Below are 25,264 nucleotides of genomic sequence, written 5' to 3'. Positions count from 1 at the left end.
TTACTGCTTTGCTCAGCCCATCTTGTAGCATTGCTAGTTGCAGGTGAAGATTGGAGGCCGTTCCTTGTTGAAACATTTATTTACTTGTTGGGATATCATTATATTACCTTGTTATCTTAATGCATCTATATACTTGGTAAAGTGTGGAAGGCTCGGCCTCTCGCCTAGTGTTTGTTCCACTCTTGCCGCCCTAGTTTCCGTCATATCGGTGTTATGTTCCCGGATTTTGCGTTCCCTACGCGGTTGGGTTATAATGGGAACCCCTTGATAGTTCGCCTTGATTAAAACTTTTCCAGCAATGCCCAACCTTGGTTTTACCATTTGCCACCTAGCCTCTTTTTCCCTTGGGTTTCCGGAGCCCGAGGGTCATCTTATTTAACCCCCTCCCCCCGGGCCAGTGCTCCTCTGAGTGTTGGTCCGAACCAGGCAGCCTGCGGGGCCACCTCGGGGAAACTCGAGGGTTGGTTTTACTCGTAGCTTGACCTATCTGAGTGTGCCCTGAGAACGAGATATGTGCAGCTCCTATCGGGATTTGTCGGCACATTCGGGCGGTGTTGCTGGTCTTATTTTAACCTGTCGAAGTGTCTTGAAGAACCGAGATACCGAGTCTGATCGGAACGTCTTGGGAGGAGGTCTATTCCTTCGTTGACCGTGAGAGCTTGTCATGGGCTAAGTTGGGACTCCCCTGCAGGGATTTGAACTTTCGAAAGCCGTGCCCGCGGTTATGGGCAGATGGGAATTTGTTAATGTCCGGTTGTAGATAACTTGAACCTTAACTTAATTAAAATGAATCAACTGGGTGTGTTACCGTGATGGCCTCTTCTCGGCGGAATCCGGGAAGTGGACACGGTGTTGGAGTAATGTTTGCGCAGGTTGCTCTTTAGTTTCTCGCTCGCGCCTTGCCTCCTCTTCTCGCTCTCTTTTGCGAATAAGTTAGCCACCATATTTGCTAGTCGCTTGTTGCAGCTCCACATATTTTACCTTGCCTTATCTATAAGGTTAAATAGTCTTGATCGTGAGGGTGCAAGATTGCTGAGTCCCTGTGGCTCACAGATTACTATTACACCAGATGCAGGGCCTGATGATTCCGCTCCAGGTGACGCGCTCGAGCTCAAGTGGGAGTTCGACAAAGACTCTCAACGTTACTATGTTTCCTTTCCTGATGATCAGTAGTGGTGCCCAGTTGGGGTGATCGGGACCGTGTCGCATGTTGGGTATCTTTTATTTTGGCGCCGTAGTCGGGCCATGAGTGTTTGGTTGATGTAATGTTATTTATGTACTTGATTGACGTGCCAACTATGTTATCTCCCCTTCTATTATCGATATTACATGGGATGTTGTGAAGATTGCCTAACTTACGACATATGCCTTCAATGCGATTATGCCTCTAAGTCGTGCCTTGACACGTGGGAGATATAGTCGCATCAAGGGTGTTACACCATGCCTCGGTAATCTTACTGCTCCAAGAGTCATGCCCCTCCCACATGACCTCATATTTAAAAGAACCAGAACTCTGACTCCTCTGATCTATGTTCGTCCTTGCTAGTATCGGGCTGTGATCTGATGTGGCAGCCACCAGATGTGTTAGATCAGCCAAAGGGAAGCGTGCGTGCCACTCAGCCGACACCAAGGCTCTGTCGAGGCGCACCCTTGTGAAAGTACCTCCACTCACCTTCTTTTCAAATGTCCATGGTATACCAGAATAGCCAATATCCAGCAGCATGCAAACATCAACGGCATCTCGAAAGGCTTGTATCTGCGCATTGCTACGTTGCCCGACTCTCACGTGCTCATCCGGATGTAACACTTCATTAAAATCACCAACGCAGAGCCACGGGAGACTGCTCAGAGTACTGATGTTTTTCGAAGTGTCCCATGTCTTGTACCTCAGGTGGGTTTGAGCTTCGCCGTATACTACGGTTAATCTCCAAGGTTCATCGCCCGGTTCTAGGACCGAGCAATCAAGATGATAATCCGAATAACCCAAAATCTCAATATTTATTGCATTATTCCAAAACAAACCGATTCCTCCACTTCTACCACGACTGCTAACAGCATAACCATTATCGTAACCAAGTGTTCCTGCTAAAGCTTCTACCCTAGAGCCTTCCAACTAGGTTTCTACTATACATAACAGGGTAGGGGCAAATTTCCTCGCGAAATCGCGAAGTTCACGAACCGTCGCGGATTTGCCCACGCCACGACAGTTCCAGCAAAGAACACTCATTGGGCTCGGCGGTGCCCGTCACTCGGGCCCGCCAACTTTGGATCTATCTTGCTTAGCAACATGGACTTCACCGCTGAAACTTTCTCCGTCTCTGTCCCCACCTTTGCTCTCTTTGTTTCCTGTGTAGAACTCGGGCTTGATGGTACCATTGGGGGAGGCAGTGCAAGCATCTTCCCTTTTAACCCCGCCTGGGAATGTTCAGAGTCCTTCGGGATCATATCCGGTCCCCGATTCACGGGTGACTCGCACGCCCTCTTCCTGACCCTTTCAGCATCCAGCATCTCCAAATCTTGCTCAGAGTATTCAGCTTCGGCCCCATCATGTTGAGAGCTTGAGCCCCCGCTTCTTCCAGTTTGTCCTCCTCTGCGCCCCCCCCCCTGCGTCCACGGCCACCTCCGGGACCGCTGCCGTTCCTCATGAACCAATTTGCCCTGAGCTTCTTAAAGACAAGAGCCGATGGAGGGTGAATGCATGTACTGTGTTCCTTGTAGAGATGGCCTAGCATGTCGCATACCGCACACCAATCCGGTAGCTTTTCATATTTGACCTTGTAGATTTGCCTCTCGCCTCCCCTGATCATAGATACGGTGTTCTTGAGCGGCTTGTTAACGTTTATCCTGACGCACACACGGTAGAAATTTCCCGTGAAATCGTGCGATTGGGTTTCAGTGAAGAGGACCTCTCCCACCTTGGCTGCCAGGGAAGGAACTAGGTGGGCGTAGAGAAGCGATACATCATGAATCTGGATCCATGTCTCGATTGAGTCCAACCTGACAGTCGATGGCTTCGTCACCCCATCATATTCCTTGAGAATTATTGCATCACCTCGGAAGTGCCACGGTCCCTCGTGCATGACCCTCTCCCAATCCCCTAGACAGGAAAATTGGATAGTGTAGAGGTTCTCCTCCAATGGCTTGAACTTGGCTTCTTGTGCAAGATCCCATGCCGCTCTCATGTTCTTAAAGAACCAAAACTGACTGTAGGGTTTATCGGAATTAACCCTAGCGATAGCAATCCACCTAGCCGCCTCCTGCGGGACATCTTTCTCATCGAAGATCACGTCATCCAATTCGTCCTCCTTCAGCCCTAGCTCCTCCATCAACCTTGCGACGTCGTTGATCCCTTCCGGAAGCGGGGATCCATCTGCCGCCATGTCGAAACCCTAACCCGAGTTTAAAGTTCGGGTCTCTGCACTCGCCCTATGCCCCCGATCCTTCAGAAACAGCCAAGGCCCCCGACCAGGAGACGCCGAGGGGGCCCCCGCGGTCCAGGAGAAGTAGCTGCGGAGGGGTCGCGGGCGGGGAAGATCAAGACTCGACGGCGGCGAGAGTCGCCCCTCGAGAAAGCAAAACCCTAACTAGAGGGAAAAAAGAGATCCACACCTTTCCGTTTTGGAAACAAGGAGCAGGTGGAAGCGTGCTTCGCGCTTTCGAGCCTTCGAGGTTAAGCAACTTGTGCGGGCTTCTCTTCCCAGCTCTGCTCCCGCTCCCGGCCGTCCGGAGTAGTAACAATTTTCAATTTTTCACATACACGAAAATTAAGCTTGAGCTTTGTGCACAAGATTGCAGAAATCGTATTGATGGTGACGCATCATAACAGTAGTTGCCTCTTACCGGACGTGGTGTTTCTTGGGTGAACAGTAATAAAATCCAAAAAATATATCTGATTTTATTTGGTGCAAACATTGACAAAAGTTCTCGGTGCTCATAAAATTTCATCACGAAATAACATTTGTGAAAGCTGTAGAAAAAAACCATAATTGATGCTCCAAAAGTGTTGTTTTCGAAAACATTTTGGAGTGCTGATTTTGTTTTTTTTTACCACGACTTCTACGAATGTCATTTCGTGATGTAATTTTGCAAGCGCTGAGAACTTTTTTCAATGTTTGCACTTAAAAAAAATCAGAATTTTTGGAAAAAATTTCTATTTTCTTTTAATTTTACTGTTCATCATTTTGCCTCTTACCACATACAGTATGCCTCAAGATGGTGTTTTTTGCTTAACCGAGTGGAAGGAAGAGTAGAGCACATTCCAGAATCAAAGGAGGCCAATAACCGAGACTGACTTTATTTCGCACAGCTCGAAATACGCTTTTCTGTGTTATATAAAGCAGGCCCCAATCACATTGCCTTTGCTCCAAATTTTCAAGGGCGGAAAAGGAGCCAAGACAATGGCAGGCCGGGCTCGCATCCACTATTCTCCAAAAGCTTCTTCTTTTTCCCTTCCCTCTGTATTTTGCATCAGCGTAGCCTACTTTTACCTCCATTATTACTTCGTCCTTCCCTTTTGCTTTCCCGTTTGGACACCACTCGCTCGGCTTCTTCTCTTCTCCTCTCCCCTCCTCCCGGTGCGTTCGTTTGTGATTGGTCGGAATCAATGACCACTCCTACTCCATACCACCTCCTGTCTCCAAGAGCCATCGTCACCAAGATCATCAGCATGAAGCGGCAGGAGCCGGAGCCGCCGCGGCACCGGACCAGCCCCGCGATGTGGTGCGCTGCCATCGTCTGCTTCGCCTTCAGCGTCCTCCTCATCCTCGCCGGCCTGGTGATCCTCACCGTCTACCTGGCGGTGAAGCCGAGGACGCCGTCCTTCGACGTCGCCAATGCCGCCCTCCACAGCATCTATGTCGGCTCGCCTCCTCCCTACTTCAACGGCGACATGACGCTGACGGCCAACATCTCCAACCCCAACCACAAGATCGGCGTCGTGATCCAGTCCGGCGCCATCGAGCTCTTCTTCCGGGGCAGGCTGGTGGCAGCGCAGGCGCTGCCGCCGTTCGCGCAGCGTGTTCACAGTTCTCAACGTCCACATGCTGTCTAGCCAGGTGGCCTTGGAGATGCTGAACCAGATGAAGAGCAACAAGATCCTCTACACCATCAGAGGGACCTTCAAGGTCCGGGAAAGGTTATGGTCTTGGCACTACACCTACCGGATGACTGCCATTTGTGACCTGGAGCTCACCGCGCCTCCCTCTGGATTTCTCGTAGATAGGAGATGCACAACATCAACGTGATTGGTATCTGGATGCTCTTTTGATCTTTTTTTCTTGTATATCAAATTTCAGAGGATGTATAGCAGTACAAACTATTTTGGATGTATTTTTTTATGTAAAGTAAAACCCAAGTAAAGCATTCACAGCAATCTAAAATTATCACACGATTTCCTCTGTTTATGTCTGAAAACCAAACAAACAAGGGCCTGGAAACATCTACTGGTACCATATTTAGGTAGGTTATAATAGCTGAAGAAGAAAATCATTGGACACATTTATCTGTAATAACAGTTAGGGTAACAAAAACAATCTGTGAAAGCGATGCTGCCCCTGGTTTCTAAAACCAATTTCCATCACAACTACTTTTCTCATGACTATACTAGAAACAGAAACAAAACAAATACTCTGCAAAACTCAAGATTGAATGCGTTCCCTTAGTAATTCATTGTACCAGAAATGTAATTATTCATAAGGACCCCTCCAAGATCATATTTATTATAGTCCTTGTCTAAGCACAACTCATTCCAGCTCTCTGTCTTAGCAGACGAGAAGAATATACTACTCTCATAAGAAAATGAGAAGTTATTGAATCTCAACAAACAATCTAAGCTTAAGCTACAATACCCTGCACCCTGTAGTGCTTCCAAGTGCCAGACCAAATAGTAGTTAGCACACTATTCATACATAGGATAGAAGAAACACCTTCGACCTTCCAGCCTGCCTGATTCATGGCATCCTGAGTGATTTTGCTATTCCAGTTAATTTTTCATCTTTCTGTTAGAACTTTGGTATCATCAGTTTTTTTAAGGAAGCTCTTTGGTATCAGCATGTTTGTTCCCACAGTATATGTATTGGCTGTGATTTTGCTATTCGGTTTTCTTTCATCGTTCTGTCAGAGAATTTGTATCAGCTGGTTTGTTCCAAGTATGTGCTGGCTGTACTTTCATGGTCTGTAATTCTGTATGCATCATGGATGGGGAGCTAGCACTTCTTTTGTGGGTGTATCAGGCTTGATATGCTTGCAAAGATTCAGTAAGAGGCTTCCATGTCAAAGAAAGAACTGTCTGATTGATCAAAATATGCCACAAAATGAAGGGCACAGAACATGAATACATAGAAGGTTGATCATGGATGCAGAAGCCGGGAGCTAGAATTAATTTTTTTGTGGGCGCATCAGCTTGATATGTTCGCAAAGATTCAATAGAAGAATTCCATATCACAAAAGGAACTGTCTGATTAATCAGAACTGCACAGAACATGAATAGATCACAGGTAGTATTTAGGAATATGAAACTTTTATTAATCTCAAGTGTTTTACTCTAAACTTTCTGATGAAACAGTACAGCACTCACACACGGACCCATCGAAATCGAGTCCTGAAATTGTTGGTCCATCTAAAACAGGAACAGCACTAGAAAATACTACCAGCCCCTTGGTATCTTCGAGCAACAAGAGCATGAATAATCCATCCAAGAACTAGCTTAATTTTGAAGGGGCGCTTGTGACTTGTGAGAGAGCTCGGTGGGGGATCCTAGAACGCACCTCGCAGGCGCAGGCTTGACCCGGCGGTGGACCGCGGCAGCAGCAGGTCGTTGCAGTCGAAGCCGCAGCCGCAGGTGGGGCTCTCGAGGAAGTTGTCGAGGCCGAAGTCGGCGGAGGCGATGCCGACGGAGAAGCCGAGCTGGTCGCCGCTGCGGGTGACCTCGACGATGTTGAGCCAGAAGAAGAGGACCTTGACGGTGACGCCCTGGAGGTTGGTGAGGCGGTCGACGGAGATGCGGCCGCTGATGTCGGGCTTGTAGCGGAGCGAGTAGGAGCCCTGGATGGAGAACTCGCAGGTGGAGGAGGAGTTGATGTGCGCCGTGAAGTCGCCGGTGGCGTTGTCGAGGGTGTAGGAGACGACCCCCTTGGGGATGATGCCCGGGGGGAAGTCGAAGGCCGCCAGCGCCTCGTAGGCCGTCGGCTTCGCGGCGGCGGGGCCGGCGACGGCGAGCAGGAGGAGGAGGGGAAGCATCGCGGATTTCATTCTCATTTTTCTTGTTTCTTCAGCGGTGGCTTCGGGGGTAGCTTGCTTGAGGTCGTTGGGAGGAGATCTGGGGATGCGCCGGTGTTAAAGACAGCGGGTCCACATGCTAGCTAATCTGACAGTGCACCCTGCTAACAAAAAATGAAATAGTCGAAAGAAAATTTTGTCTTTGGTTGAGACTTTTTTTGTTTTTTCTATGATATGATGTGTAAAAACACTCTTTTTTTAGAATAAAACACTTCTCTTTCTATGGTGCACCTGTGCTCACTCTCCTATTTTTTACACACACAAAATACATATCTTTCCCTCGCAAAAAATATAAATACATATCTTGCCTTTTAGGATATTCGTTCACAAAAATAGGATTTTCTTCCTAAGTACAAACGTACACAAATCCAGACCAAGAATTGGTAAGGCAAAAGCAGATCAAACGTGGTCGTGTTAGTTTTTGATTGCTTTCGGAGGTAGCGAACCGCAGTTTTCTTATGTTTTAGCTCTTCAACTGATGGAAAGTTCAATATCCCCATCCCCTCCAAGTTCACTGGCGGAGGAGCCCAGTGGGCAAGGTGTGGCAGCCGCCACACCTTAATTTGGCACCAACTTTATATATATATATATATATATATATATATATATATATATATATATATATATATATGTATGTATGTAAAATGTTTGGGGCACCTAGGTGTCTGGGCACCTAGGCCCAAACATGGCAAGTCATTTTTATTAGTGCATGACGTGCAATCAATGAAATACTAATTTCCCATTTTTCATTTGCATGCACTAGTACACTCAACGGTCAATGATTACTTTCCAAAATATATTATGCTGATTTCCTAGCAATAATTTTTTCCAAATATTATGTTGACCTATTATACCTAATAAAAATATACACATAAGCAGGCTATTATATCTAATGAAAATATACATATACCGTAAATATTACTTAATAAAAAATATACATATACCCATGCTATTATATGTACTAAGAATATACACATACCCGAAATCTCATGAGTATGTAGATACCTCGAGAATATCATGAGTATATACTTAAATTTGGTATGTATATATCTAAATGGTGTACATACTCCAAAGCATTGACACATGCCTGAGGTATCAAATACCTGCTAACGAGACACAATGTATATACCCAGAAATTTCATGAGTATGCAGATACCTCAAATAAATTTGTGAGTATGTGAACTTTTTTAGTAAAAAAGATATTCTCGGGTATGTTTATACCCAAAATATTTTTGGGTATATGCAATATTTATTAATATGTACCTACAACTAGCTTATCCACGTACAATAAACTTAAAACGATGTACACATTTACTTTTTTGGGTATTTTATATTTTTGGATGCGTGAAACATGAGAATACCCAATATATTTCTAGATACCTTTGTTTTTAATAAGATTATACATGCACGTACTAGGAAATACAACCTCAGACACAAGAAAAGGCCGCATTTCAAAAAATTGAAGATATATATGACGTGCTAGGAAATATGATTTTATTAGTTTGGCATATGCGTGGAGTGTCCATACGACTATTTCCATGTACGAGTCATGTAGTTAATGCACGTCCAAAATTAGGGAGATATTTATTTCCTTATTGTCGTTGACCAATCAGATTAATACCTCATTAAAAAGGCAAGTAATCACTAATTTAAATAGTGCTAATTGATGGCAGCACTGCAGATTTCTTTCCAAATATAAGGTACTATAAACATGCATGCTTACTATATTAGCACGTATCCTAAAGCAATCCAACGGTGGGTACATAACGTGCCTGGGCTCTTAGGTGTCCCAAACTGTCATCCTATATATATATACTTTTCTTCATGAAAATGCAAACATATACTGCTCGTTAGTTTTAGACCACACTAGATTGATTCATTCAAACAAAGCTAGATGAATCACATAAGTAGATCGAAAGCACACAAACTGGCAGCTTAATTGATGTGTTGCCCAACACATGCCCATCTCACTACGTAGACGTACGCGAACCAGCTCGCTTTCACTGCACATGCCCATCTCACTATGTAGATGCAGTGGCGGAGCTTAGTGGAGAGCAACCTGGGCCATTGCCCCCCCCCCCCCAGTCCATGAGAAAACTAGCATATATCCCCTAGTATTCAGCCCATATGCCCAGTTAAAATCAGCCTAAAGTCATATTTCTTGCCCCTCCACAAAATCAGCCCAAGCTCCGCCACTGCGTAGATGTATGCAAAATAACTATCTTTTGCATCTCTAAGACTAAAAATACCTCTCCAACAGATAGTGTAGATGTAAAAAATAATAATAATACATTTCCGTCTCCCAAAGATGCAAACCACAACACCTCACGGTGCAAATTTGCATCTACACCTCTAGGAGATGTAAAAGGAATGGCAGTGTGTCAACCGCCCAACCGTCTTCATTGCACCTCTGCCAGCCCGCCCGCCGGTGATTTTTGCCATGAAATGCGTCGCCGTCGCCTGTCGGCCCATCCCTGACCCCACCGCCGGCAGCAGCGTCGTAGCCGTGGCTGACCCGCCGATTTGAGTCTGCTACGCTGATGACTGCCCGCCTCCGCCGCTGGCGATTTGTGCCCGAAAACGCCGCCGCTGCCGCCTGTCCATCCATCCCTAACTCCATCGCGACCCCACGGCCTATCCCCGCCACTGCATGTGTCTTCTCTAGACATCATTAAAAGATTCTGTGCAGTGCAGTTTGAATTGGCTATTATGTCTTTGCATCATTTTTTTAGAGGCATCAATTTTGTCTAGTTGACAGTTTGCCACACCTTAATTTTTTTTCGTCCTCCGCCTCTGCCTCCAACCCCGACTCTTAAAACGAGCATGGTAACCGTTCGTGAATGCGCCCATAGTGATACGGAAGCCGGCTATCCAATCATGTTCGCATAATTTTTAAACTGGATTTGAACAAACAAGATGGTTTTCATCTAAACCGGACGAAAATTCACGACATATTTTAACTAAACTATAGTGGGTTAGACTATTCTAACCTAATCTAAATGATCGCCGGCCGTGGCGGCGCCCGTTTCCCACGAGAACATGCTCATCCGCCGGCCATGAGCCCCCGTAAGTGAAGCTTCAGCGGGAGTGAAAGAGTAGTGACCTCCGTGAAGCTCGGGCAAGCTCATCGGCTGGGAGGCCCGACAAGATGTTGGCGGTGGCATTCCTGGGACCCCAGCGGCGACGTGTGGCCTCCCATGTTCTATCCTTCTACTCCATCAACGGCGGCGGATGTGGACGTGACAACCTCGTCATTGTGGCGGTGAGACGCGAACGGCCGTGGTGACGCGATCAATGCGGAGCTAGCGGCATCCTCAGTCTCGTCCTCAAATTCCTCCGTCGTCATCTCGATGTCCAGGAGCAAGGCATCTCTCTCCACCCTATCGATTGACTTGTTTTTTTTTCTGCACATGTCAAAATGATTAATCTTTCCTCCTAATAGTTTGCAAATAGCATTTAAGTGTGACACTAAACCCTTTTTCTCTTCTTTTTTTACATTTGCAAAAAAAAAAGTTTGATGCATAGGAGCATATACTCCCAAGAGCCAAATTGGATTTCTGAAATAAAACATGTAATTTCATTAATGAAGCACAACCACATGCAAAGCTGGAAATTTACTCTCATGTTTGACCACATGAATATAACTGCATATATCGCATACCATAACCCATATCTTTAATGGGCCAATGAATAGAGTACTCCCTCCGTCTCAGTTTATAAGTCATGTGCGTATACCTAGGTTGCCAATTTTATCACCACAATATAAACTACTCCCTCCGTTCGGAATTACTTGTCTCGGAAATGGATGTATCTAGAACTAAAATACATCTAGATACATCCATTTCTGCGACAAGTAATTCCGAACGGAGGGAATACATAATATAAAAATTATACCGTTTGAAAATGGAACATACGAAGTTTATATCGGTATATCTTTTTGTAATATATGGCTTGTATTAGGTTGATTAAATTGACGATCTAAAAAAACGCACACGCCTTGTAAACTAAAAAAGAGAGAGAATACCATAGAGAAAGAAAGGTTATAAAGATTCCACTACAAATCTAGATTTTCTTTTAACATTTCCAATCAAATAAATAAATATGGTTACACCTACCATATTTCTTGACGTCCACCGACGCAGAGCACTGCCCTTTCTGTCTCTCGCCGGAAACAAAAAGAGTAGTGCTCTAGCTGGTCGACTAGCCAGACCTCGTGCTAGTTAGGTTTTCGGGTCCGGTCTTCCTTATAAACTGGACCAACTCTTTTCTTCTCAATGAAATGCAGGAACCCCCTGCCTCTTTCGAGGTGTTCTGAAAAAAAAAGACCTTGTGCTAGTCACCTCCGGGGCCGTTCGTGTTGAGTATAATGTTTATTAGGAAAAATGAGATAGACTAGGATTTGTTCTGGCTTATCTTGTACTCCGAGTAGATGATTGTACTCCTATATATATGCCCACGAGGCTCAAGCAATACAACAACTATTCCACCAATCCCTCTCTCTCTTTTAACATGGTATCTATCGCAAGTTGATCCTAAATCCTAGCCGCCGCCGCTTCTGCACCTGCGCGCCGCCCCTGGGGCGATCGGTCTCTATGACCGCTGCCGGGGGCCGCGCCGCCCGTACCTAGGGCTCGTCTGCCGACCGTGTTGGCCGGCTGCCCTAAAGAGTCTTTTTTCCCGATCCTTTGATCCGGGTTCTCTCTCTCCGGTCGCTACTTTTTGGTTTTCCGGTCTATGTGATCCGGTTTGCGTCGCCCACCGCCGTCGTCGACCCCGTGCGCCTCTACTCCAACACTGGCGCGATCGGCCGGCCTCTTCACCGACCCGGCGGCCTCGTGCGTCGTCCGCGCGTCTGCTCGCCGGTCGCCCCGACCCGGCGGCCTCGCGTCATCGCCGCCGCCGTCCCGCCCGTCGATTTACGTCGGCCGTCACCGCCCTGCTCTGACCGGGACTCCTGCATCACCCGACCCGGCGGCCTCGCGTCATGCAGCGGCCAATCATAACCGCCCAGCTGACCGCCGCCGCCAGCCTCATCTCGGACTCCGCCGCCACCGCGTCTCCACCGAGCGGCGTCCCCGACCTCGCGCGCGATCGGATTGATCACCCGCCCGCCGCCGCGATCCGCCTCATCCTACGCCGTGCGACCGACCTGGCCCGTTGGTTGCGCGCGCCCACGCAGGCCCCGTGAAGACCGTCCCGAGTTCACCGCGTCCCTCTCCCGATCGAGCATCGGGCTGCCGCTGCGTCGCCCCGTCGGGCCGCAGCGCCACCGCCCCGTGGTTCTTCTCCCAGCTGCAACGACCCGCGTCACCGCTGCGTCGCCGCTTCAGGCCGTAGTGCCGCGGCCCGCGGTCCCCCTCCGCCCCGAGGGCGTCCGCTCTAGGCCGTCCCGTGGCTGCACCGACCCTCGCGCCGCCGCTGCGTCGCCCTGTCGGGCCGTAGCGAGCGTGGCACGCGGTCCACGCCGCCGTCTCAAGGTCGTCCCCGCGGTTGCACCGACTCGCGAACCGCCGTTGCGTCGCCCCTACGGGCCGCAGCGTCGCGGCCAGCGGTCCCAGCCGCCGCCCAGAGGTCTTCCCGCCGTCGCCCCGACCAGCCTGCCGCCGCTGCGTCGCCCCTTCGGGCCGTAGCGCCGCGGCCCGCGGTCCACTCCGCCTTCACCGCGCGTCGACCTCCCGTGGTATGCGCCGCGCCGTCTCCCTTGGCGCGGGAACACCACCGTCCGCGCCGGTCTTCGTCATGCTGTCGGGTTCTTCGCCTACTTCGAGCACCACCGCCGCGCTCCTAACCTAGCCGCCGCCGCCGCCGTCAGGCCGCTGCCGCCGCTCTTCTTTGGCCGCCGCCGCCGCTACCCACGTAGCCGCCGCCGCCCGTCCACATCCTTCGTCTTCGTCCAGCACCAGCTCGTCGCCAGCGTCGCTGTCATCTACCCCGACCACTTCGTCTACTCCGACAACCGCGGGCGCGACATCGGCCCCGCGCCGATTGGCGCCGCAACCGTCGTCGAGTCCTTCTCTACTGGCTTCTCCGACTTCTTCGACATGGCGTACAACTCATGCAGGTCCCAGTCTACGCATGCCCGGTGCTGGCAACACCGAAGCGTGCCTTCGTCCACGACGTGTCCCCGGGCCTGGCAAGCCTGGTGCGACGCTTCGTCAACTTCGTCTTTGTCCGTCTACGCATGCCCGGTGCTGGCAACACCGATGCGTGCCTTCGTCTACGATGTGTTCCCGGGTTTGGCAACCCCGGCGCGACGCGTCGTCAACTACGTCTTCTTTCTGGCGCACCACTACTTCGACACCACTGCGCCCATGACTGACTCGGCGCCTCCTTGCGCCCGCGGCTCCACGGCGACTTCCTCGACACTGGCTACCCCGATTCAACATCGACCACGGCATTCTTCGCACGGCTACCTCAACCACGGCTCCACCACATACGCTCTCGGCTACATCGACAAACGGCATAAAGGGCTACCGCCTTGCTTGAGCAACCTCGTCGGTTGCCACTCCAGCCACGACTCCGCGATGCGTCGACCGTTACGACTGTGGGGGGTGTCCGTCGGCTTGCCTTCGGATTCTTCTCCAGTCTCACCGTCTGCGTCGCTACCGTTGTGACTGCGGGGGGATGTTGAGTATAATGTTTATTAGGAAAGATGAGATAGACTAGGATTTGTTCTGGCTTATCTTGTACTCCGAGTAGATGATTGTACTCCTATATATATGCCCACGAGGCTCAAGCAATACAACAACTATTCCACCAATCCCTCTCTCTCTCTTTTAACAGTTCGATCCGAAAAGCTCATAACCATTTCATCCAATGGGCATCGTCCTCCCCGCGATCTAGATGCCCCATCCCTTGTTCTTGCTCCCTCCTAGCCCCCTTCGCGCTGCTACGCAGCAGGACCACCGCCCCTCATTGGTTGCCCTTTCCCCCCATCAACCACCCTCGCCGTAGGTCAGAGTTCGGTGTCAAGGGCGTGGTCGCAGCACGGTTGGCCATGGTCATACCGTCCCCTGCAACCGTTCCAGCATATCCAAGCCGTGATCGTAGCGTCCCCCCATTGTTGGTTCCCAGCAGCTACCGACCATGGCATCGTAGCATTCCCCTGCATTCGGCTCCATATGTGGTTACCACAATGCCAACATCTCAGGTGGTTGATCCCAGCATCCAGCCCTGTCAGTCGCAGCATCCCGACGGCGAGAGAGCATGGCGTCAGGTGGCTCGGAGCACCCCGACTCGATAGTTGCAGCCCCCGATATTTTAAATTGGATTTGAACAAACATGATGATTTTCATCTAAACCAGACGAAAATTCACGACATATTTTTGACAGTTGAAGCTCTTCTTGGGCGGTGAAAGGGACCTGAGTGAGCTTTCCACGCTTTTCCACCGGTCTCTAGAGCGTAGGCGTTCTGTTGTGACGAGCGGAGAGCACGGTGCCGCGAGGGCCGAGCCGGCACATGCACGCTCTCCCCACACGAGCCAGGATTTCGTTGGAAGTTGAAGCTGGTCAGACGCTGCTGCAGGTTGATGTCGACTGCCTTCCTCCCTTGGAGTTGGATAGAGAGCTGTGAGGCCGGCTACGGTTGCGTTTCGGTTTCTCCAGTTTGTTCACGCGCACTCACGCTGTCACGCAAACTGCAAGGACGGTCGGGACTTGAAAGAAGAAATCCAGACGTGGACGTCCGGTGTGTTGCTGAAGCGTTGGCCTGGCCAGACGAACAAACACGACCCGCTCGTCAATCGTCGCCCGCGCGCCTTCGGGAAACGGCCGGAGCACGTGAGCAGTGCCGGCGGCCGTGGAGTCCATCCACGTCGCGCGCGGAGTCAGACGGACTCGTCGTCACCCACCAGAAATTCACGCCGCAGTAGCTACGTACCGGGAAGCTCCTTCACCTGGTCGTAGGTTTGCTTTGCTCTTCAAAGTACGGTACGGGGATAAACGCCGCTTGGACACGTATCGACGTTGGAGGCACAGCTGGTACGGTACGTGGAGGGCTCTGTGTACGTGCTGCACGCCTTGCAGTTGCAGCTGCAGATCTGCTCTCGGTACATGAACCAGCACATCATTTCCTGCATCTGCATACGGCCTGTGAAATTTTCACGGGCACCCAGCACATCATTTTCGTTTTCCGCAGTCGCAAAAATACAGCGCTTCAACAGAGGTTGGTATATACTACCTCCGTTTTCTCTAGATATAAGACATTTTAGAGATTTCTATACATACTACATATAGATGTATATAGACGCATAGTGTAGATTCACTTATTTTTTTAAAAATATAAGATCTTTTAGAGATTTCAATACAAATTATATATGAATGTATATAGACGTATTTTAGAGTTTAGATTCACTCATTTTGCTCCATATCCGTATGTAGTCTTCTATTGAAATCTCTGAAAAGGCTTATATTTAGAAACGAGGAGAGTATATGAAATCAACGCATGAAAACCACACAAGGTTGGCGTTTTATTTCCAGAATTGCCAAGGTTCGCATCCCTTGTCCTGTAAAAACATACAGAGGTTTTGTGGACATGTTGCAACAATGCGCCAGGGGAATCCGCAATGCAGAAAACTACTACACCGTGGGTAAGATGAATCCGCAATGCAGAAAACTACTGCACCGTGGGTAAGACCATGGCAACACATAAGGGGCGGACCCACGTGGTCGTTGCCGGTGTCACAGGACACCGGGTAAAATTTCTCGTTACGTACTATATAAGGCACATATACTCCTGTGACACCGGTAAAGTTAGTCGATGGACACCGGCTAGAGCCAGCGAAACGGTGCACGAGCAATGCCCATCTAATAGTCCAGGCACACGACAAGATAGAGTTTGGTCGATCTGGTTTGGTTTGTGTACGTGGGCCTCCAGCCTGCTGGCTTCTCGCATCTTCGCGTTGATTCCTCAGAAAGCTCACGCTAGCCCTATCGCCGCCCACCTCCCTGCTCGCCATCGAAACATCGCGGCGCGCCAGTGTCGCCCCGCCTGACTCCGTGACTCGCCCAGATCACCGGAAAGAAAAAGGTACGGCAAGAGAACCCCTCGATCTGTTTCAAGTGCGTATCTCTATTTCTCACAATTTTTGTTTCTCAAACACCGAACTAGGGCTTCAAATCTTAAGGATGTTACAATTATATATTGGATTACTGCGTTTTTTTTTGGACCTATGCACGTGTATTTGAGAATAGGATTACCGGGATTTTTCAATATGTATGCCGCTACGAATTTGTTTGAGAATTGAATTATTGTGAATTTCCAAATTTTGGGAGTGCTTATCATTTTTGCCGATCATCCTTGTCTCCATTGTTTGGAGTTTTTATGCTTTACTATTTTTAACTTCATATAATCAGCTAGTAATTGCTAAGGCTCTGTTTGGGAGTAATTTGTTTGAGACTACAGTTTTTAACCCCATGATGACAATGAATATTTTAGCTTATGAAACCATCAGTTTCTAAAACTACTGCGAAAATGGTGCTGTGTTTGGCAAGCAACATACTATGTAGTATTGTATTTGACCACCACTAGTGTCCTTTGTTGTTTTCCTCGGTTTTTAAAATAGAGGTCCTGATCTTTTTTTTCATACAGCAAAAATACCATAGTTTTGTGGATACTTTCAAATACTTTCAAATACATTACTACAGCAAAAATACATTAGTGCATTATTATTTTTTGCTTTCAAATACTGCAAAAATACATTAGTGCATTATTATTTTTTGCTTTCAAATACTGCAATAATGCACTAATGTATTTTTGCTGTAGTAATGTATTTGACTACAAGAAATTGCACTGATTGTTTTTGCGGGAAAATACTGCAATCTTAATTAGAGGCAAACATCTCAAAGTATTTGAAACGGTACTTTGTCAAAATAGTATTCTTGAAATACATTGTAACCAAACGCACCCTAAGTATGTAATTTTTATGTATAGCATTGTATATTCCTATGCATATGTGATGTGCATGTGGACACCAGGTCATTTTTGTTCTGGGTTCGCCCCTGAACACATTACACGGCAGCAGCTGCAGAAGAAAAAGACCGCACTCACCAACACTCAAAACCAACCTATTCCCTTCGTCCCATAATATAAGTTCCTTCACCTGGTCGTAGGTTTGCTTTGCTCCTCAAAGTACGGTATACGGATAAACGCCTCTTGGACACGTATGGACGTTGGAGGCACAGCTGGTCTGGTACGTGGAGGTGGACAGTCTGCCTTTCCTTGCGTATGTATATGTGCTGCACGCCTCGCAGTTGCAGCCGGAGATCTGCTCTAGACACACGAACCACCACATAATTTTCGTTTTCTGCAGTCGCAAAAATACAGGGTTTTCTCTTTATGTTAACCCAGTACATCGCCGAAAGACATAAAATAAATTCAGAAAAACACGAATACCGGTGTCTAGAATTTGAACACGGTGATACCACTGACCTTCTAACCGTCCAACCATTGGTTTGCAGTTTCAACTGAGGATGATGTATATGAAATCAACGGAAGAAAAGACACAAGGTTGGCATTTTATTTCCACAATTGACAAGGATCGCATGTACTATCCCTGGCCCTGTAAAAACATACAGAGGTTTCGCGGACATGTCGCAACAGTACGCCAGGGGAATCCACAATGCACAAAACTACTGGGCCGTGGGTAAGACCATGGTAACACATCACACAGCAGCAGTTGCAGAAGAAAAACAGCCGCACCCACCAACACTCAAAACCAACCTAGCATTTTTGCCGTGCACTTTATTACATCTAATACACGATCGTATCCGGAACATTCCAGCTCCTCCATCCCGATTGGACATGGCAAAACACCCAGGTAAACCATCTAGAGTCGCGACTTGGTGCCATCAGCTGTGGTGGCAGCCTGCAACAGTTTTCAGGGGATGCACAATCAGGTGATGCAAAATTCACTAATTCAGTAGAATGAGAAGAAGCGCCATTCCGGATCCCAAAGCTACATCAATGACGCGGAAATGCGATAGAATCTTACCAAGGATGCGCCGTGACTAGCTCTGGCAGCTAGATATTCACAGGGTTTGAAGAACTCTCCATAATCTTTGGACCACCCGTCCAGTCTGCGGTACACGTATTCCGCGCTGAGAGAGTCGGCCCAAAACATCACTCCACCCCTGGTGTAAAAAGAGATCACATAGGACTGATCAGTTAAGATAAATATATCAGTTAGGATAAATATATATCAGTTCAGGGGTAAGCAGTTGGACCTAAAAGAAGGGAAGCCCATTCCCATAATGGATGCTACATCAAGATCAGATGCTTTCAGTGCAATTCCCTCATCAAGGACTCGGCAGGCCTCATTCACCACGGGAAAGAAGACCATCTCTACGATGTCCTTGTCTGTTAATTTCAGCAGCTGAGGGAAATGAAATCGCTTGTCAGATTTCTTTGAGCAAAACGAGTGAAACACTGAATCGACAGGCTAGTATGTACACGGTGTGCAGTACAACGATGACAGGCAAAAAGATGCACACACAGACAACATGTACTCGATCACAAACTGTGATATGGTACAATGTTCACATCTTGTAATTCACATATAGCTTATAGTGCACTGAATAGTGCCCCGAGTTATTTTGGACTTGAACTAATCATTTAAGTTGGGTTTATCTCATAGCCAAATTTTCTGCATCTTACAGATCATCCAAAGAAAATGAACACAGAAAAGAAGATACAACACATGCCAGAGATAGAGAAAGGTACCGTGAGAACTAAAATGAATACATCTGTGACACTGAGATGTGTCCATGCAGGTGATGTACAGATAACAAGATTTTCTTTTGGGTTCAAATCATTCTTTAATAAACCAGAAGTAGATAACTAAGTTAGATATAACATGACCTTAGGATCTTGTGCAACACCTGCCATCTTTCTTGATTTCTCAACATACTTTTTGATATCAGGGTCTGGAGAAGCTTGTCGCTTATCATCATAAAGATAAAATCCCTTACGAGAAGATTCACCTGTCCAGGATTCCACAAGTTAATTAACAATGAGATACCAAGCACTAAGTGGAGTGTATTTTCGATATGGAAGAACCTGTCCTGTTCTCCTCCAGCATAATTGCAGTAAGAAGCGATTTATAGCATCGCTCTGGGTAACTCTGATAATATTGCTTTCCAGTGGCAACGGCAACGCCAAAGCCTACAAGATCAGCTAATCTGTACAGACATGATAAAAAAGAAACTACTGTCAGACAAATAAATATATATCTACGAAAATGTTCCATAAATGAACATGAAGGTGTGTACATGTGTTGCATTAATCTGAACTAGATTGCATGGGAACAATGTTAAGGCACTCTATGATAATAAAAACCAAGAACTCTACCAATATCAAAGCAAATAACAGACAAGCTCTATAAAGCAGCCAAAAGAGGAACAAGATAGCATAAATATGTTTTCCATCAAAAGACTACTTTGGTCCTACCACAATACTCTATTGGAAACCAATAAAAACTCAAAAGGAAGTAGCTACTCTGATTTATTAACTTAACAGGTGCAAAAATGCGGCAGCCAAATTCTATCTAACTCAACCAAAATATATTACAAGTTCCCAGATCAAACATAAGTATTTGACTAGGAAAGAAACAAAGAAAAATGACCATATGGCAGAGGACCGAGATTAAACACTACCAGTGCAAGCTTACATCTATTCATCTAAGTCAACACTGAACCATAATGCTTTGTCAAAGCTGTGGACAATAGTTGGTTCCTATGATACCAGAAATCAGAAAGCAAGGGCAAAAAAATGATCTTAAAATTCTGCAGTAATTCACTAAAAGCCGTAGCCTAACTGCTTGAGTATGCAAGGGAACTGGCCAATTGTGCAGCTCACAATAGCTGATATATCCTTACCGAAATGGCCCCATCGGCATTCCAAATTGTGTTATCACATGGTCTATGTGATATACATCCAAACCATAATCAACAAGCAAACCAGCCGCCTGTCCATAAGGAAAAAACATCCTATTGACAGCAAACCCAGTGCAGCTCCCAACAACAATTGGTGTTTTCCGTATCTTCTTCGCCACATCTAGCAAGTCCACAATAACTTGTGAGGAAGTCTGCTGAGTACGAACTATTTCCAACAGTGGCATGACATGAGCTGGACTGCAAGTATACTACAGTTAGATACTTGAGTTGAGAAAGATGGGATATGGAATATGAAGTGCATAATGGACTACCTGAAGAAGTGGGCACCAACAATTCGATCTTGACAAGCTGTCTGTTGGCCAATTAACTGCAAATCTATCGTCGAAGTATTTGTGGCAAATATGCAATTAGAGTGACAGCTCCTTTCAAGGTCAGAGAATATTTGCTGCTTCAGCGATATATCCTCAATAACGGCCTGCAAGATTTTATCAAGTAGCCGTCAAGATCATTATGTGCTCTCCTTCATCTAAGCATATAGATTAGTGCAAGTTAGAATGCTTGACTCAAAAGCTGTGGTGAACATAATAAATGATTATACATAAGCAAATGTTTGATAAGAATGGTAGTACTTGAAATAAGAAAATATTTCTTGCTTCCACAATCTTCCAAGACTTGCACTAATTTTCCATCACAATCATTGTCCATTTGGCCCTAAGCTAAGTAGATATTTTTGTTTAACAAAGAGGAAAAAATGTTGTAAAGCGAATATCCTGATACCATTTCTGATTTTATAACTATGGCACTATGCTGGAAGTTAACACAAATCAGCGACATTTTACTTTCCCAGCGCAGTTGCATGTTAGTACTGTACAATTTTATATTTCAAATATCACCACTATCTATATATGATAATCTTGTCCATTATAACTTGTCCCTAGCACAATAAGCGGTACAGCTCCTTGTTTCTGGGTTTATAAGGAGTTTGTAGGATGTTTACATTTTAGATTATTGTGGGGCCTACTAGTCGATTTTCCTATTTAGAATTCTAGTACGATTTCTTTAGGCATCAAAGCGAAGGAGGTGCCTTGAATATCACCAGTTGCATCCGCTTATATAGATTATTATCGAGGAGCAGGATGAAACGAGCACTAGATCAGTGTTCAGTGATATTTCCTATGGAATAAGATCATAGAAAGAAGTATTTGTCAACAAACTGGATCTACCTCAATGACCACATCTGCATCTCTAAATTGCTCATAGTCAAGAACACCGGACAGTAGAGAAAGTTTATTTTCATAATCATCTTTGGTCATTCTTCCCTTTTTGACAAAACTCTGCAAATTGGCTGAACAGAAAAGAAAGAATATATGATAAACTGCAAAGACAATCTCAATAGAAGTTTCCAAGGTAAAAAGAACTCACCTTTAATTCTGTTAATACCAGTATTCAAGAACTTCTCATTTACTTCTTTCAAGACTACCACAATGTCACTCAGTATGAACGCAGTTGCAATTCCGGATCCCATTAGACCTCCCCCAACAATAGCTGCCTTTAGTATTCTCCGTGGTGTCAAACCCAAGTTGGTAATATTTGGTATCTATTAGAGCATGAGACAGTCAGTTAAATGAATGCATACATCATGCTAAACCGCTAACTTCCAAGAAAAGCTCAGTTTCCATTTAATATTTATGGTCCTATACCGACCTTATGAGCATTTTTATCAGTAGATGCAAAAGGAGCTTACATGTAATAAAGGAAAACCAGAATACAAACATCCGGAATTTTTGCACATGTTACATTCAGATCATAAGTTTCATCTTCTAAAATGAATAAATATATGTTCTGCACTTTATAGTGTGCTGACCTTCAACTAATTAGACTGAAAGAAACATAAGAACTATTGTTGTGTTTTGGTTTTACTGGGAGCCGATAACTAAATAACACTAACTTCTGAGGCTGGATAAAAGCAAGTATGAGAACAAACATTTCCAAAGCTTTATCCTTGCAGTTCTACCAACCTTTGAAGTCGCGTGTTGGGCGAAAAAGACATGTCTTAAGCTTTTGCTTGTTTGAGATTGCTCAAGCATTTTTCCAGAAAGCACTTCCTGTCAATTGTCAAAATAGAATATTGAAAAGCACTACGAACCACTAAGGGCTTATGGTAGATGCTCCACGATGTAGGACTACCTAGTGATTTACCTTCATGAGGGCGGCACGAGGGCCAAAAAGAATTCCTTCTTCAATAACATCAATGCAAACTAACGGATGTTGAAGATTAGCAGACTGTTTTAGGGCTTGTACTCTCGCAGATTTAAGAATTTTCTTTGCTTCCACAATATCTGTAAGTCTATCCGTTCTCAGGAGACTCTTTAACCATGGCTTTTTGTGTTCGTGGATTTCCAGAGCACAAGAACAGGCAGTGCTGACCAGCTTATCAGCTGAAACTATGGCATCAACCAAACCGAATTTGTGAGCCTCTACTCCTTTTATAGACTTTGACATCTATTAAGAAAAGACACAAGTATTCATGGTCAACGCACAACACTCTCATAATTTTCTTGCATGTTCAACACGAGGAAAACAACTGTGCATGCATTGCATCTTGCAATGTACAAATCAGCCATACCAACATCATCTCAAGAGCTTTTTGCAGGCCAACAAGGCGGGGCAATCGTTGTGTTCCTGCAGTAGGTGAAGACCTTTCAATCAACATAAAACAAGAAAAGAAAATTTGAGCAGCCTGTGAATTTAGCAGAGAAATCAACATGCAAGGAGCCGTCTCTTGAACTTGCAGTGGAACATTTTTTATACCTTTCCTTTAAAATGATTATGTATCATGGTTAGCTGTATGATACAGCAGACCGATAAACAAAAGAGTGTTTTTAACAGATTACACCAAGTTCCCTTTCTTCCTAGTTTCTTTCATATGTATACTGTGGATTATGTTTATTGAATGAAATGCCTCAGGCCTGAGGAGGCCTAGTTAGTTCAAGAAGTCATAATTCTACATCTACTGCGTACCGCATAGGGCAATTGCTTATGGGGTTAAATCTCTTCCATCCTACGGCATATGGATCTGCCATTCTTCTTTTGCTTCCTTTGTATCCCATAAGTAAAATGGAAATATGAACAAGAACACGGTAGCCTCTTTCCAAAGGGGACAGGTGCAGTGCACAATGTACTCATGTTTAGACCAAAGGTAAGAAGTACACACAGGGAAGTATGAGCAAATATAATATCACATGCAAGACCATGCTGAGACTTGAGAGTACCTCCCATTCCAGGAATGATACCAAGCTGAAGTTCAGGTAGTCCTAATTGAGCTGACGGTGTAGAAACGCGAGCATGGCAAACCTGCATAAGAAGAAAGTACAGTGTTGAGCAAATAGACACTTCTTCAGAGAAACCGAAAAGGTCTAAGCATAACCCCAAATATAGAACCTAACCATACCATTGCAAGCTCTAAGCCACCACCTAGAGCAACACCATCTATAGCAGCCACTGACGGCTTCTGAGCATCTGGCAGCAGCTAGTACTTAGTGATGAAATGTAAGGAAAAGGTCTACTTGTTGACAAACTTGGGTTAGACGAAGAGGCTCATAAGTTACCTTCCACTACGCCAGTCAGAAAATCAATCGAAAAGGACCCGGGCTTCTCGTTTTCTGGGTGGGTGGGGGGACACGGAGACTTAGCAATGGAAGTGAGCAATGCAACAAAATACTCAATGTACCATCTTGTTCTTACTTGGTTTATTTCCGAATCCATTTATATCAAATCCACCTGAAAACCTCCCTTTGGCCCCTGCACAAAGTGTAAAACACTAGAAATATCGCACTTGCATAGGATGCCTGACAAGGTGATTTTGTTAAATACCAGTGAGAACGATGGCCTTGACATCATTCCTTCTTAGAGCTTCTCCATAGTTGCTCTGCAAGCTAGCTATGACTGCAGAACAGAAAAGAGAGGCCTATCATGCCCACATTACTAGTCCACAGAATTTACCTACGCTTGGAAAATGATTGAACACTGATGGATCATCAGTTTGTCGGTCAATAAACATGGCACACGGAACAGTGCTGCTATCTAGATTGCTCTAAGAAGCACTTCAATTCAATAAGTTAATTAGTTTCATAAACATAACGAACTTTTTTAGTCCATAGCAACGCACGTTGTTTCTTGTCCCGCTTGCATGACACAATACATGGGCATGAAGAAATGGGCATACAGTTCTATATGTGGGTGGAGCAATGTTAGTCGGTAATCTTTAGCAGGCAGCAGGCAGAACCACTCCGTTGCCGCGGCCATGGCCGATCGTTGTTCTGCATATGTGGGGGCTACTGAAACGTGATGCGCAGATCAATTTAGGAAATTCCATGATCTTGGGAGAAAACCGAAGAATTCCCCAATGCGCAGCAAAATCGCGTCATCAAACAGCACGCTGCGCGCTCCAGCAGACGAGCCGGGCCGCTCCTGGGCGATGTGAATCCCACGCGGATCTTCCGGAAACCGCGCGGAATCGAGGCCAAATCCGGCGGAAAACGGTCGGGGGGAATGGAGATGTACCGTCAAAGGAGAGGGCGTTGACGGGCGGGTTGGAGATGGTGATGACGGCGACGCCGTCGGCGCGGACCTCCATGGTGGTTGCGCCCCTCGCCATCTCCGTCGGGGACGAGACGGCCGGCCGGCACAGCTGAAGCTGCTTCTTTTGTTTTCTTGAGTGAAGCACAGGTGAAGCTGCTTGCGTGTGCAGTTAAGAGCATCTCCGGCAGTACAGTGTCTATAACAAATCCTGCTGTTGGCCAAAAAAGAATTTTAAAAAAATGCTCCAACAATTCGATGAACTCGTAAAAAAAAGAAAACGCTTAGTTTCAGCCGGTTTTTTTTCCTGCTGGCGCAAACCTCCTCCCGAGCCATCCGATCTCTAGAGATCCGTGTGGCTCCAGTCATTAGCGCGGTTTCACTTCCGCTTTAGAGCATCTTCACCCGCCCTTCCAGGACATCCCCGAAACACCTTTTTAGGCTCGGTTTTAGTCTTGGCGACGCTTTTTGTCGAAAAACGGCCTAACTACGCCCCAGCGCCCCCCCCCCCCTCCTCTCC

General features: G+C 46.4%; 2 protein-coding genes and 1 pseudogene across 2 annotated transcripts; 1 reads left to right on the top strand and 2 right to left on the bottom strand.

Moving 5' to 3' along the window:
- The first annotated feature begins 3,557 nt into the window (after window positions 1–3,557).
- Window positions 3,558–6,201, top strand: LOC147991435 (NDR1/HIN1-like protein 26; annotated as a pseudogene).
- Window positions 6,202–6,500: 299 nt separating this feature from the next.
- LOC125514700 (uncharacterized) lies at window positions 6,501–7,335 on the bottom strand. Its single transcript, XM_048680045.2, has one exon. It carries the CDS (start codon window positions 7,252–7,254, stop codon window positions 6,754–6,756), a length of 501 nt encoding a protein of 166 aa, XP_048536002.1. The 5' UTR covers window positions 7,255–7,335; the 3' UTR covers window positions 6,501–6,753.
- Window positions 7,336–17,769: 10,434 nt separating this feature from the next.
- On the bottom strand, window positions 17,770–24,928 carry LOC125514708 (glyoxysomal fatty acid beta-oxidation multifunctional protein MFP-a). The gene is made up of 18 exons (XM_048680056.2): window positions 24,730–24,928; window positions 24,040–24,111; window positions 23,911–23,967; window positions 23,775–23,828; window positions 23,618–23,685; window positions 23,439–23,520; window positions 22,793–22,848; window positions 22,366–22,668; window positions 22,185–22,271; window positions 21,589–21,763; window positions 21,390–21,511; window positions 20,478–20,641; window positions 20,149–20,403; window positions 19,331–19,452; window positions 19,133–19,254; window positions 18,499–18,647; window positions 18,267–18,405; window positions 17,770–18,140 (listed from the first exon to the last, which is right to left on the bottom strand). The coding sequence occupies exons 1-18, from the start codon at window positions 24,821–24,823 to the stop codon at window positions 18,102–18,104; spliced, it is 2,160 nt and encodes a 719-aa protein (XP_048536013.1). The 5' UTR covers window positions 24,824–24,928; the 3' UTR covers window positions 17,770–18,101.
- Window positions 24,929–25,264: the final 336 nt, after the last annotated feature.

This window comes from Triticum urartu, chromosome 1A (assembly GCF_056163025.1).
Source record: "Triticum urartu cultivar PI428250 chromosome 1A, HENAU_Tu73, whole genome shotgun sequence".
NCBI classification, from domain to species: domain Eukaryota; kingdom Viridiplantae; phylum Streptophyta; class Magnoliopsida; order Poales; family Poaceae; genus Triticum; species Triticum urartu.
This window is presented reverse-complemented; position numbering and strand designations above follow the sequence as displayed.

What these genes read in the sequence shown, in the direction of transcription:
- LOC125514700 (XM_048680045.2), bottom strand. Translation starts at nt 7,254, where the DNA reads ATGAGAATGAAATCCGCGATGCTTCCCCTCCTCCTCCTGCTCGCCGTC.
- LOC125514708 (XM_048680056.2), bottom strand. Translation starts at nt 24,823, where the DNA reads ATGGCGAGGGGCGCAACCACCATGGAGGTCCGCGCCGACGGCGTCGCC. An exon ending in TATCATTCCTGGAATGGGAG is followed by an intron (nt 22,849 to 23,438) that starts GTACTCTCAAGT and finishes CACCTACTGCAG; the next exon opens with GAACACAACGATTGCCCCGC. An exon ending in ATGCCGATGGGGCCATTTCG is followed by an intron (nt 19,453 to 20,148) that starts GTAAGGATATAT and finishes ATGTCTGTACAG; the next exon opens with ATTAGCTGATCTTGTAGGCT.